The 19,878-nt window shown below is 45.9% G+C and overlaps 1 protein-coding gene and 1 long non-coding RNA gene across 2 annotated transcripts; both read right to left on the reverse strand.

Annotated features, from left to right (window-relative positions):
• Positions 1–2,775: 2,775 nt before the first annotated feature.
• Positions 2,776–4,188, reverse strand: LOC140215273 (uncharacterized). Its single transcript, XR_011892229.1, has 2 exons — positions 3,724–4,188; positions 2,776–3,378 (listed from the first exon to the last, which is right to left on the reverse strand). It is a non-coding gene; the product is annotated as an uncharacterized lncRNA (long non-coding RNA).
• A 9,928-nt stretch (positions 4,189–14,116) lies between these two features.
• Positions 14,117–17,610, reverse strand: LOC126546894 (beta-1,3-galactosyltransferase 1-like). The gene is made up of 3 exons (XM_072288066.1): positions 17,348–17,610; positions 15,005–15,261; positions 14,117–14,139 (listed from the first exon to the last, which is right to left on the reverse strand). Exons 1-3 carry the CDS (start codon positions 17,608–17,610, stop codon positions 14,117–14,119), a joined length of 543 nt encoding a protein of 180 aa, XP_072144167.1.
• Between the last annotated feature and the right edge of the window lie 2,268 nt (positions 17,611–19,878).

The raw sequence follows: 19,878 nt of genomic DNA on the forward strand, positions 1-19,878 counted from the left end.
ATTACGCAGCCGCTGCGGTGTGCAACTAAGGAGAAAAACGCTGGAAATTCAGCTTTCTTCCACAGCTATGAACTTTGGTGCAGCTGCTCGCTCTTTGACTTGCCCCTTTTTTAATGTGAAGCATTCATTGCCTCCCAACACGCGCTTCGTGGTATAGGTAGGCAGGTAGCTCCTCTCTCGCCTCGTTTCTGGCCTCTTGAATAATAATAATAATAATAATAATAATAATAATAATAATAATAATAATAATAATAATAATAATAATAATAATAAGATTAATAATAATAATAATAATAATAATAATAATAATAATAATAATAATAATAATAATAATAATAATAATAACAAAACACTTGTCAGATGCTGGGATCACAACAGGGTTTCCCCCATTTGAAGAGCCCGGTGCTCTACCCATTAGGTTACAGGTGCCTTTTCTTTCTTTCGGCTTCTTAACATGCTACAAACATCAGTAAAACATTCTTGTTACCTTTGAACAAAAATAGAAAACAGAGTAAAGGCAGTCCGCCACCCTATGGCTGACCTCGACATTCTTTTTTTTAATTCCTTCAGGTCCATACCTGGGGCTCCAGCCTATAGGCGGCTAATCAGGAACACACACGCCTTTTAAGTACTTTCATGTAACATTGCCTGGTATTAGGCTAGGCACCTGACACGTGCTCGATACATGCCTGCAGAAAAGTGCGCCTCTTCCTTTCCAAATTACTCTCTCTCTAACAGTATACAGACGCATACACACTTCATTCGTGCCAACGCCAACTATCGCTTTGAGATGATTGGCGCGCGCGTCCCGTCGCATGTAGCAACGATTCGTTTTGAGAGAATCACGTGCAGTTTTCCATTTATTCTGGTTGCATAGATTAGGTGCAGAGTAGCAGGTTATAAGGCACACAAGCTCGGGAGCCGACCTCTGTGCCTTTCTATACATACATTCTACTGCTACTTGTTGAAATCCCGGTTTGCGGACGGCTTATTCCTGGTTCGCTCAGTTGGCACCTCTGCCTCGGCGAGGCGGTGGTGCGAGGGGTTCGATTCGCCCGACCGGAGCGATTTTTTTCCCGCTCAGCTGTAAGGTTTTCTTTATGAGGAATGCCAACCTTTGCATAGCTCCGTGCTATATATACTCTCAGATGGACGGCAATGTCTTTCCTTTCATCAAGCTTCCTGCACATAGCTTATTTGAGCGGGATTTGTTTCTTTAGTCTGTTTTATGCATAGTATGGGGCGGTGGGTGTAATTGCGCCAATAAAAAAAAGTCATCATCATCATCATCATCATCATCATCATCATCATCATCATCATTATTATTATTATTATTATTATTATTATTAGTAGTAGTAGTAGTAGTAGTAGTAGTAGTAGTAGTAGTAGTAGTAGTAGTAGTACTCTGTTTGCAATTCTCTAGCCGCATTCGTGCCACTTGATATTCTAAGCACAGTCGCATTCGACGCATTTAACCGTAGTTTCTCTCTTCGAACCCGAAGGGCCATCCTCTATTAGATAATTTACCCGAAGTTACCACTCTGTTCACATTAAAAGCTCCAAGACGCTTTGGGCAAAATTTGCGCGCAAAGCATTGCGAGCCGTGTCATACCGCGCGTCATGAACTTCACGATAGCTTCGCGGCAGCGAGCTGTGCACGCCCGCTCCCGCGGTGGTGGGAAACACACCCGTGCGTCTAGACCGTGGTTGAGACAGCTGGTGGTCAGCCACGTTGCTCTGTGGCGTTCGAATGTCCCAGAGCCGTAGAAGATCGCAGATTCGATTACACCCTCACGTGTCGGGCGCATTTCATGCGATAGAACGAAGTCTTTCTGGCGCAAGAGTTGCTAGTCATTCCACGCAGCAGATTTCTATCAGAACCATAAGGGCCAGCTATAAGCCAGCTGTAAGCCAGCTCCGGCATATTCCCATTTTACAGGGCTGTAGTGTTGCCGACACTGCTGGTTTCAGAGTGCATATCTTCGGGCCTCTCTAATGCCATGCGTACAGCCGCCCTGATTTTTAATAATATAGCGCGAGCGTCGACTGAACTGCTGGTGAGCGCCTTATAACGGCGATAAGCGTGCAACAAGGCGAGAGTTCGCGCACGAGCAGGAAGAAAGGGCGTCGTCTGCTACGCTGTTCCGATCATGAGGACACACTCCCTGCCACAATACCATTTCGCAAAAACACGCCAGGCAGTAGAGCACATGCGCATGAATAAAATGCGACAGTGAGACGTGATGCCGTCTCTTTTTTGCTAATACGTCGGCCGCGCTGGCGAAGCAGATTGAAGATAAGAGAAAATAAAAAGAAGGAAACGCAGCAACAGATGGAAACGATTGCCTGGATCACGATAAAAGACGCACCGACCAGCTGTTTAATCGGTATTTCAGTGTCTAGAAGGTATAAAAATTGCACCGCAGCTTTCAAACGTGCCCTTCCGCGGAGAGTGCCTCCTTGCGAGTTATCATTTTTCGGTTTTTGTGGCTCTGGACCAAGGCCCACTTATGCTGTCTTTTTTTGTCTTAATTCAGTAAAGTTTACTGACTCACTCCTGAACTACTTGGAGAGCAAAGACACGGAGCCACGAATGGTTGCGCTTTCCTTTTTGTTTTCTGCAAGAAGATTGCCGTTTCCTGCATGCGTCACCTGAGCTGGAAATCGTAGTCGTCAGATTAGGAGCGATGAGTGCATTGAGAAGCGTGGTGTGTATAGGAAAGTTTTTTTTTTTTTTTGAGGAGAGGAGGGGGTAGTAAGGCATAGTTGCATGTATCCGCGGAAGTTATAACTTTTATTTGCATGGTGCATTTTAGAACTGAAACAAGGCCTTGACTCAAGGTTTTCACACATCAGACTTAGAAGTTAATAACGCTGAAATTCTCCTCCAGACTGAGCAACACCCGCGATGCGCCTGGGCAGGGAGTCGAAGAGTGCGGGCACAAGGTTCATGTCATCCTTGAGGGCATCCCATTCACTCTTCACGGCTTCCCATAAGTCGTCTGGCGATGCATCGTGCAGACTCATTTTTGACAAGTTGGACTTGAGGATACCCCACACATTTTCAATTATATTGAGGTCCGCTCCCTGGGGAGGCCAAGACAACGTCATGATGCCTAGTTGTTCCAGAAGTTCTTTCACGGCGCGTGCAGTATGAACCGGTGACAGGTCATGCTGTAGGTAGAAGCAACCATTGTGAAAGGGCCGTCCAGAAGATGGGGAAGAAGCTCCTCATTAATAATCTCCAGGTATGCTTCTGCACAGAAACGGCCCGATATACGACGGAGTGGGCCAAGACCGTCCTTAGTTATTACTCCCCAAATGTTTACACTCGTCCTGCCACTAGACTTGACCTTCTGAACATAGTGTGGATCAAACCTGCAACAGAGGAAGAAAATTTTATAAACAACATAAATTGTGTGAATGGCGCTTAGACAAGATTAAACGACACCTAAAAAAATATTACGGCAACAATACACCCGCTCTTTACATGAAAGTATAATCCATCCACAATCTCAGCAAACATTTTTCAAATTTAACCAAGTATAAGTAATTCTATTAAGGAACAATTTTACCCGCCTGTGCTGCATCATCTATTTCTTGAACAGTGACAGCTGAAATTGATAATCACATGTCACCCCGCGAAGCAAATGCCATATACTTTCGCAGATGTAAGCCAAACATAGCCAAATAAAAAAAAATGAACAATGCTAAATCACCTACCTCATTAGGTCTGGCCGGTAAACTTTCCGTTGCTGGTTCCATTTCGTGCAAACCGTGGACTCGTCTGTGAAGACAACATTTGCCCAGTCCTCAACGGTCCATTCAATATGATCGCGTGCAAACTGTAGCCTTTTCTCCTTGTTAGTCGCCGAAAGCTTCGGCTTCTGGGCCGCAACTAGATTGCGAAGACCTGCTTCTCGAAGTCGGACACGCACCAAATTGTCACTCACGTCCACTCCAGCAACCTGCTTCAATTCGCCAGCAGTCATGAAGGGCGCTACACAAGCCGCAGCAACAATGGCATGGTCCTCTTCTTCGGTTGTCTTACGCTTCAAATGTCGAGGCGCGTCACAGCCTGAACTATCCTACTTACGGTAGCCTGAGTGACTCCAACGCTCTTAGCGATTTCTTTCTGAGACTTGTCGCAAAGCGACATTGCGATGACGCGGTGGCGTTGTTCCATTGGCACGCGTGGAGGAGGCATTTTCCGCCGAAGAGAGCGTTTGAAAGCTGAGATGCCTTTTTATACTCTCGAGACACTGCAAAGCTGATTAAACAGCTGGTCGGTGCGTCTTTTATCGTGATCCAGGCAATCGTTTCCATCTGTTGCTGCGTTTCCTTCTTTTTATTTTCTCTTACCTTCAATCTGCTTCGCCAGCGCGGCCGACGTATTAGCAAAAAAGAGACGGCATCACGTCTCACTGTCGCATTTTATTCATGCGCATGTGCTCTACTGCCTGGCGTGTTTTTGCGAAATGGTGTTGTGGCAGGGAGTGTGTCCTTATGATCGGAACAGCGTAGCAGACGACGCCCTTTCTTCCTGCTCGTGCGCGAACTCTCGCCTTGTTGCACGCTTATCGCCGTTATAAGGCGCTCACCAGCAGTTCAGTCGACGCTCGCGCTATATTATTAAAAATCAGGGCGGCTGTACAGTAAATCACGTCGTATACCCAGCCAGCGCAGCGTTTGCACGGGGCCTAACGTCCGGTCGGTGTGCGAGTGCGCTGTATGATTCGCAATTTCCGCGATATATGGTACGCATAAAAGGCTTGTTAGTGAGAAGGCTTTTCCAAGAATGACAAGGCAGTTTACTTCAGTCGAAAGAATTGCAAATACGCAGGACGTAATCTAGGCAGCATATTGAAAGAATTTTCGTCATTGCTGACCGCTCTTTCACGATACTATCGCGCCCCTTCTTTCTCGCCCTTCGCGCTGAAACGTCTCTCACTTCTGCCTTTTCATTTGTTTTTTTTTTTGTTTTTTTGCCCAGGCTAAGAAATAAATTCGTGCGGAGGCCTCTTTATGAGGAGGAAAGAATGGGCGATGGGGACAAAGCTTTCCTGCACGACCATCCTCGTCCCAGCGCACACACCAAATTGTCGCTCTTTCTCGCCTCATGGAACGTTCTTGTCGCGTTTCGCCGAGGCCGAACGAGCGCGCCCACGGCGAGCCACCCGCTTTCTCTCGAATGGCCGCCGTCGGTATGCGCGCGGAGGAGAGCACCGGAGCCGGCATCCAACCGGACGTGCGGTATACGCGATGCGGGTGCACATCGGCGCCGTGCGTTACGGCGACGATAGCGCGCGCGCGGCGCAAATAGAACGCGTCCTGCGGTGCGGCGGCACGCGGATTCGCGTTACGCCCCGCCGGGCGCGCTTCCTATATGCGCCCGCGAAGCCCGCGTCGCATCTCCGCACCGAGAGCGCTTCAAGGGTGCCTATCGCCGCCGGCACGGCGGACACGGCAGCCTTGTTACATACGCTTACGACGCGCGGCAGAACCGCTGCGCGCGCAGTGTGGACGTCACCGCCGAAGCGATTGCGAGAGCGATGGCCGGGAATGCAGAGAACGATGCGTGCCACTGGGCGACGTTGATTCCCCGTATACTTCCGAAGATTCAAAGTATAGGCCCTTTTTCTCCGCGTTGCGGCAGCCAGTGTGCTTGTGTCCCCAGAAAACTTCCGGTCGCATATTGTTGGCACCCAAGTTTGCCAAGTTGGCGAAAGCACTGTGTCATGTAGTCGACTGCATGTAGTTGTTTTCGATGCGTTCGAAAATATAAACACGACTTGCACGTCGAGCTCATAAAGCGTATGTAGCTTTCTTGTGCATTTCAAAGGAAAATTTGGTTATCAATATGCATTTTATCTGTTTAGCGAAATTGGTGCCAGCTTGAGGGCCCCATATATTTGCAGGCTCTCATGCAGTCGACTATAGGCACTTGCTTCTAGAAGTGATCAAATATAAGAAATACGCCTCGTGTGTCGAGCCCATGTATATAGTGTATGTAGCTGTCTAGTGCCATTCCCATGTAAAATTCGTTTATCAATCTGAGTTTTATCTGTTTAGTAAAATTGGTGCCAGATTGCGGGTTCCACTTATTTGTTGGATATTGCAACTTGGTATGCTTTTAAGGAAAAGCATGATATTTAGTGGACTGTTGCAAAGGGTACGTGTGTAAACATTAAAGGGGTTTATACATACACATTTATAGTCGAGACAGTGCCTGAGTTGTAGTTGATATCCAGTGATGTGTCGTCATGGAAATCAACGGGAAAAACGCTGAGTGCGCCGTATTCGACATGTGAGAAGCACAGTAATACGTAACGGTACACGACGTCAGCATGTCCTGTACATGTTGTTTAGACCTATTGTTTGCTGTAAGGTCCATCTGACGGATATCATTATTGTTGGATACCAACACCATTCGTCATTTCTGATAGCCTGCAATATTTGATAAGGACACTAAATGCCATCCAGCGCTCAGATGAAAATTCGTTAATTGTGGAAGCTGTAGCATCACAAGCGACGCACTAGGATAGAACCCACAGAAATCAGAAGAGAGCAATTTGTAGTGCCTGAATCGACTGCATTACCCTTCCACGCACCTCGGCTTCTGCACGCCAGTGATGGTTTCACCGAAAGTTATGGCGGCCTTACTACCACGTACTCACCGAGGCTCTTCGATACACTGCTGTGCAGGCGTTAGTTTGTGAATTTGCTGTTGTAAGTTCACGCTCAAGTCGTATTCAATACTGAGCACAGTGTGCGACTATCTCTGAAAAATTGAGTAGCCAATGCGGGCTCATATGTAGCGGCATCGTGGCGCCTGCACAGAACATATTGGACGTGCGACAGTGACTGTCTTGCTTCGATGAGCCCTCGCTGGCGACATTCTTGTTAGCTTCCCATTGCACCACGTGAAGCAAATAACCCCGTATATGAAGGCGAGATTCTTTAGCCGGCTTCACAGATAGTGTTCCTATTGTTTTCGTATCTTTTGTTATCGGCGATGGTTGCGATGAAGCGCCTCCGTGGCGCGTAAATAATGTCTGCAGATGCAATGCTGCACGTATGAAGCGAGTAATTAGATATCCTCTGCTCTTAAAATCCCTCTACCTTGTTGATAGACACCGCAGCCTTAGTTTCAACCTCATTATAAAAGCTGCAAAAACCTGAGTTCATTCAACAGCTTTTTTTTTTTCATTCGCGCTCCTTTTAATATACCCGCAACGACGCAAACGATGGCGCACATAGCATACGACCATCCGAAGAAAGCTGCGACCAGCCCAGAGCTTGAGCTCTCGCAGTCGAGCGCGAACAAAGGCTACACGACTGACTCATTCCCTGTGCGGCGGGATTGAGAGGCCAAGGAACGACGCCGTCGGGTCATCGTCCGCGGTATAGTCCTTATAACGCTGTACAGTTCTCAACGTCAGCTCGCGCGTCCATTTGATTTCACCATTTTAGAGCTTAAAGAAAAATGAAAGTTTTGAGGAAAAAGGTGCGGCTTGATGCGAGTACGGAGAACGCTGCCGAGCCGCTCAGCTGCCTCGGCCAGCGACAAGTGCAACACGTGTGCGCAGCTGTGCATGAAACAGAGTCCTTGGGCGTGCCGCAGCACATGAGGCCAACTCTGTCTGCAGCCAAGCAAGCACAGCTGCACCGCGTCCGCGCGCGTTCACCATATGCTGCTTCCTGCCGCGGCTCTGATGTGGAAAAGTTTTGGAAAAGTGTGCACCGCGCAACCCCTAAAAGATGGGTGCAAATCTAAAACCGCTATCGACTCCAACGCACACCGGTGGTACTTCATTAAGGACGGTGCCGTATCGCGTTTATAACGGGCTGCGTGTAGTATAGTTATTGTGCGTGAGCTGTGTGCATGAGCTTTGTGCATGAGTTTTGTTGCTGTTTCCTTTAAAAATGGCACGTACATCCGCGAGCGGGGATGGACCACGTTTTGATGCTTTATTTTTTCCGCATTGTGTACACTCTACTTGTTTTGTTTTTTTTCGCGTCCTCTAAATGTACACGGCCTTTCCTCGACACATACTTATCGGGGCCCGTTGAAAGGCAAGTTATTAATTACTCTTCGATATAATAGAGGAACCATGGACGCCGTTGTCTTCAGAAATTCTACATTCACCCGTACAAGGAAGTGACGTGATAAACGATTTCGACCTTATGTTATGTACGTCCACCAATTAGAGTTATGGATGAGCCTCACATCAAAGATTATAGGAACGCGGCAACCGTGCCCACATTTTGCTGCGACCGTTTACATTATCTTCACTCTCCTCTTTAAAGCGCTGTGTTGTTTTTAAGGTAGAGGCTGTGAACTCTGCGAACATTACAAATTGGCCTTTGTTTTTCTAGGAAACAATATACAACGAATGATCCGAGCTCTCTTGTATAGTAGCAGGCTGTTTCATCCGCGATGCCTGCTGCTGCCGCCAGACGAGCTAAATGAAGCATAGACTCAACCTAGGAAGTTTTGTAAAATTCTTTCCGCGCCAAAACGGCGTCCGATGTACAATAAAATCTTATAATCGTGTCGTTAGAATGTTTTTATTTATGCAGCCGCTAAAAGGTAACGCTTTGCCCATACTGGTTTCGCAAACATATTTCTAGAAGTCAAACGAGCCTGTGGTATACGATGGGAAAACGGCGCGGAATTTTCTAGGTAAGCCAAGAAGGTAAACCAAGAGGTAAACCAGTACGTTAAAAATAAGTAAATAAAACGGTACAAGTGCTGCGCAATAATCGAAAGATATGAAGGTATCTCTCTCGCTGAAAGTGCTGACTCATACTACCTTCGGCATTTCTCTTCTTTTGCAGCCATTGGCGTCGAAGCGCTTTGTTCCTTTTGTTCCACTACTCATGTTGCGTGACATTCGGGGAAAACAACAACCGCGCACTGCAGGATTGCAGTCGCTGTACCGCTCGCTCTCATCTAGCACTATGGGTGTTTCCGCCGCAACTGGACCTCGGCGGAAAATACTTTGGCCGCAGACGCGCCAGGTAGGCGCGAGACGGCGGCCACATCAGCGCAGCCATTTCACGTGGTCGAGGATATCCGAGAATGTGGATGTCACGGCCCGCATCTCGTGGGAACAATAAATAACGGCGCACCGAAATAGCAGATATACTATGTGCACTTCTATACCGGGTGTGCCAGCAAACACGCAGCAAACAACAACAACAACTATAACAAAAGAACCACGACCCTTTTAGTGCAGTTGAAACCAGCTGTATGTTAGAATGAAACCTCCAAAAGAAGTTTAGTGTTCTTTGTCTTCTTATAACTTGTGGTATGGAACGCGCGAAAGCACCTATATAGATCCGCACGTATTTATGGTAATTATACTTCATAATTATTAACTTTAGGGCCATAGTGTTAGTAAAATATTGTGCAGATTCCACACACTGTGCAACTCGACGTTATGTGAAGCAATCTGCACACAGCTGGCTATGCAGCATTTTTTCGGGTTCCGAAAAACGTTACCAGATTGACCACTGTGTTTGTGTAAATCCAGTATTTGCGCGTCGCACAAGAGTATACAGTCAACTAGAGTTAACGCCAGAATGCGTGTGCATGACGACCGCAGCAAGACAACGACGACGGTAACGACGATTTCATGATTTCTACCAACGATCGAATTGATGTGAACGAGCGGCACAGAGGTGCGAGATGGGAAAGAAGCGCAGATACTAAGTTCTCACGGACGGCACCACGTGGTATCCCTTGGAGGACACGAACAGGTGACTTGATGGCGAAGCCGTAGTCTAACCTGGAGCCCGTGTCCTCTTATAGCCATTCGCAAGAGTGGCATGGTGCAGCTGCTCGCCTTGGCCGAGCCGTCATGACGCTGCCATGGTGGAATTCGATGCAGCGTTGTCGTATACTCGGTCTTGTGGAAGTCCGGTAAGAGCTAGGGGAGGAACGAGGAGGCTGCGCGTTGCTGTCCGGCGCTCGGAAATCAACGCTCGTGGGAAACTTGCTTTTCAGTCGCTGTTTGAACAGGTGCAGCCTTATCAGCTGTCGAGATGCCGGGATCTTCTTACGCGTGCCACCTGGCTCGAGCGCAGACGGCACGCGAATATCAGCGGTGAGAGTCCGATTACGAAGCTGGAATGACGATGCAACTACACCATCACGGCATCACGAACACGTTAGTTGACAAGTTGGTTGACAACTTCGTCCCCTCCATCGACAAAAGTTCTTGTCGTGGTAATGTCACGTCTTGCATGTGTGCATGTCATGAATGCGTCTCATTCTTGTGACGTGTCTGATGACATTCGTGGGAATCATGTCATGGCTTCACAGACGGACCACGGCATTTATTCCAATCAATTTACGAGATACATGGCACGACATGTCATTAACGTCACACATGCAGATCCTGACATGCATATACGGAATATATCTTCTTGAAGAAATTCATGAGATGTCATTCAATCCATTATAGCCATTTCACTTATGACATTCATGTCATTTCCATTTTCTAAAAAAAAAGTTATATATAAGGATATCCATGACATAAATGAAATGACATGTCATGACGTGATTGTCATGAATGACATGTGACACGAGGTGATTGGCGTCGTGGTCATTTCTTTAACTGGATACGTATCATGATATGTGTGGCGAGAAACACGTGCATGGCATGGCAAGAATGACACGGAATGACATGGAATGACCTCCTCATGCGTATCTTGTCATTAATGCCATGTCCTTCATGTCAGGTACACATTGTACCGTTCGGATGCGGGCCATCTTTCTGGAGCTTGCGTGGCTCCGTGTTAAATTTGGGCAAATAAGTATGGCTGGAGAAAAAAAAAAAGTACACACGTATGGAGATGCGAAGACGAAGAGCGTTTATTCCAGTTTTCTACCGTCACAAAATGTGATGCATCACGTTTAGACCGCACGGCGCTCGACAACCAGAGCACGCAGCATGTCACGAACGATGCAGCATAATTGTGATGCGTGGCCTCAGCAAACAGTCCGTTCACTGGGGGGCGAGCACGCAGGGCTGGAATTGCGTATATAGTGCCATACGTCCATCATATCCGCAGGTTTCAACTCGTGCGCCGTGATCAGCGTCTTGTATTCGCACAGATTCCGGACCGCGCGGCAACACACGAAGCACTCGGAGTGGACCTTATCGACGCCGACCTGATATATATGGAGAGAGAGAAAAAAAAAAGAGAAGAGGGGTTTACAGCGCTGATCCGTATAAACAAATTTCCTGCCCGTAAGAAAAAGAAAATATGGGATTTAACAGCCCAAATCAGCGCACAAGGAAATCAACACAATTTCGATCATCCGGGGCTTCTTCAACGTGATCCGAAGCACGGTACACAAGTGTTTCTTTTTTTATTTTCTTATCTTTCCTCTTTCTTTTTTTGCATTCCCCGAACATGGAAACGCGACCACCACGGCCCCTAATGAAACCCGCGGCCTTGTGCTTAGGAGGAGAACCTTCATAGCCGCCGCCTCGGCGCGTCCTCAGTAAAACGCACACTTACATAAATGTGTTAAATGTAGCTGGCGGATGCATTTATTCTTCGCTTCTTCCGGGTTATCTAGAATTGTTCGACACAAAGTGCACCTCCAGCAACTTGGCAACAAATATAAATGTTGGCCGTTGTTGATCGAGGAATCTCGGGTCGGTAGGATTTGCCTTTATCACGCCATTATCAATCGCACCCACCGCTCCACGAGTCGGCGTCAGTCAGCAGGGCCAGCCATTTCTTTCGAATATACGGCCTAATTAACAGCATCGCCATCACAACTTTCTGACATCACACGTTTGAGCTTGTACGCAGACATTTAGGAGATCGTGACCTCACGGGAATGCGAGCTAGGGAGAAAGGCAAGAAGACAGATGTTTTCTTAAGATCGCTTGGTAATCGCACCGTCCGTGCAGCAGCCATGCCTCCTGGATCAGAAAGTACGAGAGAATACCTTTTCACACAGTTAACCAAAATAATGTCTAGGAATTTATGACTGAGTTGGCGGATACTTGAAGTGGCTATAAGCAGCCACCATTTGCGTGGGTCTTTACTACCGCATAGTTCCAGAAATCGCAGCACACCGTAAACAAATATTAGCCGCCAATAGGAAGGAAAAGATAGCTTTATATTACCAATTCGACTTTGAATCTTACAATATTCCCTTAGTCCAACGCATATAGTTTTGTTCTTACCGGCTAAAGGAAGTGCAGCACAGTTGGCAGATGCAAACTAGAAATAATTTGCCAACGAGACGAACGGCTGGTGTAGAGCCCTGTATGGCCTGTTGGGCCTTCTCTGTGCGCAGTGGCAAGCCATAGTTGCATACGTATAGCCGTGCTTTTGCTAATAAACGCGAAGGACGCCTCTAGACGTGACCTTAATTTCTCTCGGTGCCGCCGTCAGGGCCACTACAATGCGGAAGCTCCAACACTAGTTGTACAGCCTGACGTGTGCAAAATATTGTGACGACCAATCTGCTCTGCATGCAACACACAGGCCACTGTGTAAGTGAATGGGTGCTTTAGTTGAGAGACGCCACCTCGAGTAACAGCGAAAAGTGTTCATACCATGGTCTCGGTGTGATCGGAATATGGCAATGCTCGGTGAAACACACGTCAGCACTGTCTGCCTATTTCGTTATAATTTCATCGTTTCACATGATGTGTAAGCAAATAACAAACAAGATTTCCCGTTCGCTTATGAATCCTAATAGTTTAATAAAGGCGATTTGTACCAGGTTTGCTGATAACATTTTTTTTTTACTTCATAATGCTCTCACTAATTACGGAAAATTTAGCACAGCCTTCGGAACGATCAAATTGTGGAATAGCTTTCCGTCAACTTTATAGACTATTTCTTTATTAAGGTTATACAAAAATTGTGTGGAAAGCTTATTATTAAATTCATAAGTTCATGCCTCTGTTTTACTATATTATCGTATCGATGTGCTGTCGGCTTGATTAATTCGCCTCTTCTTGTATGAATGTATTTTCACGTTGCTTGCGCTTCAGCAACTTTGCCGTCTTGTTTGCTGTATAATTATTATTGTTCTGTTACTTTCATCGATGGTCCCCGTACAGTTATTGAATATGGGTAGCTCCTCTGTTTATATGTATGTACGAATTTTTCTTGTAACGTAATAATAAACGTTGATTTATTGATTGATTCGTCGCAGACAACGAAACCCGAATAAAAGAAAAGTATACCGCCGCTCGGTTGCTTGTCATTTCTTGCGGATACCGTTTTCATTTCCTTTCTACGTCCCTCATTGTTTTTCTCCATCATTCAATTCTGCCGAAAGAAGTTGAGGAAACATAAACGTTATAATTATTATATGAGCGATGTAGCAGGGGATTACGACACACTGGCGCGTAGGTGCTGCTAACGTATCCACCACACCACATCACACCAATCGTGCGGGCATGGCCAAGATTTGACGCCACTTTCGAAATATGTCTTTGATCGGTGGTAAGCGTTCTCACGGTTAGTCTTCTCTATTGCCTCCGGACGGGATGACCAGTTCCCCTTACTACAAACAGATTTGTACCGGTCGGTTCGAAGAGTGGTTCGTGAAATTCTGAAGTCGCTTTACTGGTTTCTTTATTTTTAACTTTGTTTCTTTTATGAATTTGTTTGCCTACGAGCTTTTTTTTTCTCACTTATTTTTTCTCTTTTAAAGCCCAGCTGCATGGTATACTTATGTGTAGTTTAGCACCAGTGAGTCATTTATGATGGCCATATCTTCGGTCAGCTTGGAGAGGCTCATTCGCTAAGATCCGTAGCCTTTATCGGAGTCAAGGAGACAAACCCAAAATTATGACCGTTGGTTACTTCCGTTGCTTCATGCGAGGAAACGCTGGGACGAAAGATGAGCGCTCTGCTTTTTGATTGTTCTCAATAAATGAGTCCTTCTAAGACACGCACCAAAATATACGGTAGAGTTTGTAACTGAAATGAGCCACATTAAAACATGTTTTAAAATGAAATGTTGAAGTTGTTTCGGGCTACGCGTGCCCTCTGAAATATTTCTACATCCCTCGGAAGTTGTCCTGTTCCCCCAATATAGCCGCCATCTGTATTGCGTGCACTTCTTTTACTTAGCACGAAGTTCATGACCTGAAAGTACCAGAAACCCGAAACATTAAAAGGAAGAAAAAAAAGATAATAAAGGAAATACACGCAGCCTAGACGACGATTATTCTGGGAACAAGGTAAGCCCCATAGGGTGCAAATTTCTCTGAGAATGTATTTTTTTTGGCCGAGGAGCGCCGCTTATTCTGACTTGATTTCAGAGGAATGTCCGCTTGTTAGTTTCCGGCGAAAAGCGTATAGAAAAGCTGCAGTTGCATAACTGAAGGTGCGAGGTGATGTCTGAAAATTTTCGTGGTAGGATATTATTCAAAAAAAAAAGAAGGAAAAAAAAAACTCCCGGCAGTGCATGGAGCCACAGATAATGTAGTTAAAAAAAGAAAGCTTAGGGGAAATGAACCAATTTTATATATAATTTAAATGTAGATGAGAATTTAATCTCCTGCATTATTATTTGTACAGTTCAACTAAAAAAACAACAACTAATTTTTATTGAGCCATTTCCTTGCCTCCATTGTCTGTTGGCTTCATATGGTCGTGTATGAAAAATTGAGCCCTCGGTTTCACTGATTATTCGCTTTCACGCCATGCTATAGTATGTATCGCTTAAATATTAGTCATATATCCTAAGGCTGACGCCAGCGCCTCCAAATTTTCTTGACGTCACGTTCCGCAGCTTCTCATGTCAAAAGGCAGGCGCGATAATGGCGCAGGTGAATGGCGGCGACTTCTGTTCGCAAGGTTCTTTTTTTTTTTGTTCTTCACATGAGTTAGAAAAGTGTAACATAAACGTAGAATAGGCTAGTTGGTTTGCATACTGGTGCGCTTGTTACACCTGAAATTAGAAAAGCGTCTGGTGCGGCGACGCTATAGGAAACATTCTTCGACTGACGCATGCGCGGCCGCGCCTGGGCGCACACCTTTTGGGCCACGAGTCCAGTGATGAAGACGTCTTCGACGTAGAGGAACGGCGTCACCAGGGCCTCCGTGAAGAGGGGTCGCACGGCGTCACACGACATGACGTAGGCGGTGCCGGAACCGTACAGAGGCAGGTTGTCGTTGGCGAACACCGACTGTGGCAGGTAGTTTTTGTGCGCCAAGCCGCGTTCGGCGGTTGTGTTCCGTCTCATGTGACTGACCACGAAGGGCCTGCGGAACGTGTCCGGCGGCGCGTTTAGTCGCGGTGAAAGCCGCAGTGCGGGATCGCTACAGCTGAATGCGCCGACACCGAGCAACGCCTGCTTGTTGCTCCGAGAAAAGCTATTTCGAAGCTGAGGTCCGATCCGGATAAATCAGGTTACAGTATTATGCAGGTCACCTATAACACCCGAGTCGAACTTGGTTCAACTCCTTTTTTCCTAGTCAGCTTCCCGCTGAGTCTCTCAAGTTCGTTTGGCACAGCCGAACTGTCGTTTGGCACAACCTCTATCGTGCGCTGTCAAAATAACGCCCTCTTACTTTGAACCCGCTGGTGTCGGAGCTGATTTCGCTGTGTGGAATCAGCTCCGAAATTGTGTTCAGTGAACAAGTCCAAAGGGCCTCTTTTAACGGATTCGACGCGCACTCAGATTGCGAAGAGTGAGAACGTAAAGTTGAGAAAGACAACCTGTAGCAGTTGCCATTATTCCCAAATATGCATGACGTGACCCCTACAGTCTCTGGATATTTCGATGAAACGGGCGCTTGAGAGCAATGTTCGAAACAACTGGGAAGCCTAAATGCAAGAAAGCGGTGCATACATTCACGTATAAGAGAGGGATGCGTAGAAGGCATATCATAAACGGATGTTCGCGAGTCGGGGTGAATGACTTGTGGTACGCCGACCCACCGTTATAAACTGCTGCCAACGACTTCACGAATGCCGCACTACAATCTACTTCTTCAGAGAATTCCCGGTACTGACTGCGATCAAGACATCGACCAACAATTTGTCGACATGTCTTGACTGATTTTCCTTGAGGGACCCTCGACGAAAATTGATTTTGACGAGTTCGCGCAGTTATCTCAATGAAATTTATATACAGGGTGTTTCAGGGAACACGTTAAAAAAATTCTTAAAGGTTGCCTGTGACAGGTAGCACAATTCTAGTTCATGAGCTGGTCTACTCGAAGAGGCGGACACTACTTGCACAAAAAATTCATATGCATAATCGACTAATTAAGAGAAATTCACTAATTAAGTTTTTAACTAATGACCTCATGGTCCATATTGAAATTTACAAATTATAGCCGTGGAGTTCGCAAGGCAGATCCACTTGGGACGAATTCTCAGGATGACACCATTTACGAGATATGCGCCGTCAAACTTGCGGTAAAAATGCACTGCCATTCAACTTTCTTAACAAAACGTCGTTTTATGCATTGAAACACAAAAGTAACTGAAACGCCAATGCATTTCTTCGCAAAATACCCGAATTAATCTCTCGAAACTGGTGTCATCCTGAGAATTCGTTCCAAGTGGATGCCTTGCGGATTGTCCAGGGCTATAATTTGTAAACCGCAATATGAGACAAAGTAATTAGTTAAGAACTTAATTAGTAATATTTGTTAATTAGTTGGTTATGCATTTCAATTTTTTGTGCAAGTAATGTCCGCCTCTTCGTGTAGACCAGCTCATGAACTAGGATTGTGCTATCTACCACAGACAACCTTTAAAAAAATTGCAAAGTGTTCGCTGAAACACCCGTTATAGCTAGTAAAGCGCCTGCAAAAATAGTGTTTAAGGACAACTTTCTTTTTTCGTTTACTGAGAGCCGACTATCAAACAACAACAACAACAACAACAACAACGACGACGACGACGATGACAAAGACGACGACGACGACAACGACAACAACAACAGCAACAACAACAACAACATATTTCCATCCGAAAGTCTGTCTGACGCCATTTGCAAAAACTTAACTTAAAAAGAGAACAAGAGAAGCCTTGGTTACCGTAACCTTGGAGGGGGAAAATCATCCCTGTAGAATTTACACAGTATGCGTGCTATGATCAATCAATCCAGTGCGACATTCGTTCTTCTTTTCGCAGTTTACTTATGCCGTTCGACTTTAAAGCGAGCCACGCAGTCATTTAAGGCAAGCTTGCGACTTCGTAGTGTATACGCGTATATGACAACGTAGACAGTAGTTGTGAACTGTGGACAGCTCAGTTTTACAAGCCAAAACGTAATCGCAAGCTCATCTCGCAGTATTACGCGATGATATTGTGGAGAGAACGAGCGCTGCTTGCCCTGTTCGGCGCTTTCCGTTTCGCAGTGCCAGTAGAAAGCGCACGAGGTTGTCCACGTTGACGAACACGTCGTCGTCAGTCTTCAAGAGGAATTGAGCCCGCGAGCAGTACATGAAGGCCCACTTCAGCAGGAACACGGACTTGAGCGTTAGGTTCCGGTACGTGTCGCGAAAGTCCGCTTGAATGATGTCACCGTAGCGGGCACTCTCGTTGGCCACGCGCTCTTGCAGGATCATTCCGCTGGGCTGCGCGGGTGCTGCCATGAGTGTCGAATGGTGGTCGTATAAGCGTACGAGAATATACACACGGAGGTTGTTATTTGCTCACGGCGTTTTCCGTCAATTGCTTCAAATGAGTGCCAAATTTTAGCAAACTCTAAGACAATGTTGACATTAGTGTTCACCATAGTGAGCCGTTAATCGCAAACCGTAAGAAAGCGTGCGTAAAAAAAAAGGGAAAAGAAAAAAGAAAGAGAAAGAAGAGAGAGAGAGAGAGAGAAAGAGTAATAAGAAAAACCGGAAATTCTCATTATTCGCTTTCTTTTCTCGTTGAGGTGAACAATGTGTAGAGCTGTAGCTTAAGGAAACTAAATTCGTGCCTCAAAGCGTTGTTGTAGGTACCAAGATTACAGGTAATTGTCATGCTGTAAGCACGTCTTCACATGAAATTACTCTCATGCATGTCTGGCAACCACTAATCATTTGGCCCATAAGACCTAGCGGAGTAGTCGTTATACTCAAACCTGAATTGACATTATGCAAACTGTCGCCTAAATATGCGATATCAGCTAAATGTGGCCAACAGGAAACGTTTGGGTGTGGGCGTATTTAGAGAGGCAGAGAGAGTGCCGCATTGAATCGCCATCTAGAAGATTGCAGGCTGACCGGGCACTCACAGCGAATCCTCAATGCACCCTTGGCTTGAAACTAAACAATACGGCAGTTCACAGACGCTAAAAATGGGAACCTGCCTGAGAACTTGACTTAAGGCGGTCGATTAATTACCACAAAGACTGTAGGCGTAAATGCTGTTAGTAGTAGCTTTATAGGAGACGAGAGCCTCGGCGATGGGAAGAGCTCAAGCTGCCCTATGCGACGATACACTTTAAGGTGACTTAGCGTGCCTGTGCGCTCACTTCACGTTCCTACGTCATCGAGAATCTTGAAAGTTCGAGCGCAACTGTGACCCGGAATGTGGGGCTCATTTTCAATGCTCAGGAGAGGTTCGCCACCATCGTAACTGGACCTGTTGCTGGTGGAGTTAATTTGAAACTTCAATCTGTCTCGGGCAAAAATCACGGGTTTCCGGTGCTGAAAGAACTGTCAAAGGCTCTGATTGGCGAATACTTTGTAATTGCAGAGAGCATTGGGTCATCGTGTTAACCTTTCGAAATATGTGCCACTAATTTCGGCCGATGCTAAGCTTTCCTTTTCTGCATACAAACTCAGCGTAAAAAGGTACGCCATGATACCAGAAAATCTTGAAATATTGCTTGTTTGTCAGTGCTTTAACAACTTTTGCCGCGATGCCTAGTGGCACCAAATTTCAGACAAATCTTGTCACATACGCAACTTGCTTCATTCCATGTTACGGAGAAAATAAAATGAATTTCACAAAACAGGTACTCAGTAGGCTGTGCTCCTTAAAAAATTATAATTGATACTCTAATGCACAGCGGAAGCTGTATTTAATTGAGCCTATGTATATGCCTAACGGGTAGTACTTGGTGCCTATATACAGGGTGTTTTACGTACCTTGAGCCAAACTTAAAAGATATGCGAATGCCACGCGTAGCTGAACATAAACTAAGGTAATGCTGATTGCCGTCTCTTGGAGATACTCACATTATCGCTCCTCTATCATTGACGCGTGCGCTGCAACGAATAAAAGGACGCGCATCGTGGTACACTGTGTTATAGTCGCGGCAGACAACTTTCCATGGCAACGAAAGGTAAGCTATAGCACGGAGGCAAACCACATGCAAGTAAGAGCTCTATTAAAGAAAAGTCCCCCCGTGCTCATCCGCATTAGCTTAAGCTGCTGAAAAAAACAAAGAACGAAACAACTTATTTACATCAAGAAAATAAAACAATATATACCACCGAGTGTTAAATGTGATTCATATTTTCTGCTTTTCCCTACCGCGTATGGGCAAATGCGAAACCATCACGCGTGGAAGCTACGATGATTCAGTATCAGTTCAAAGAAACCAAACGCACTGTGAAACGCTGCCGGTATACTTGGCGCAGTGAGACATATTTGCCCACGCTGTACCGTTGTAGCTTTCCCTTCATCACCACAAAAAGTTGTCTGTGGCTATATATCTTTCACCTCCTGAAACGAGGTGAGGTGACCGTTGTTACGTTTTACGGAAATCTTAAAAATCGCCTGTGGCAGGTAGCATAATTCTTGTCCTTGAGCTGTAACATTCGAAGAGGCGGACATTACTAGCACGAGAAATCCAAACACATATGCAACTAATTCATGAAATCTCACTCATTATAACGTCCTAATTGTTACTTTACGGCACA

The sequence above is a fragment of the Dermacentor andersoni genome, chromosome 1 (assembly GCF_023375885.2).
Source record: "Dermacentor andersoni chromosome 1, qqDerAnde1_hic_scaffold, whole genome shotgun sequence".
In the NCBI taxonomy this organism is placed as follows: Eukaryota; Metazoa; Arthropoda; class Arachnida; order Ixodida; family Ixodidae; genus Dermacentor; species Dermacentor andersoni.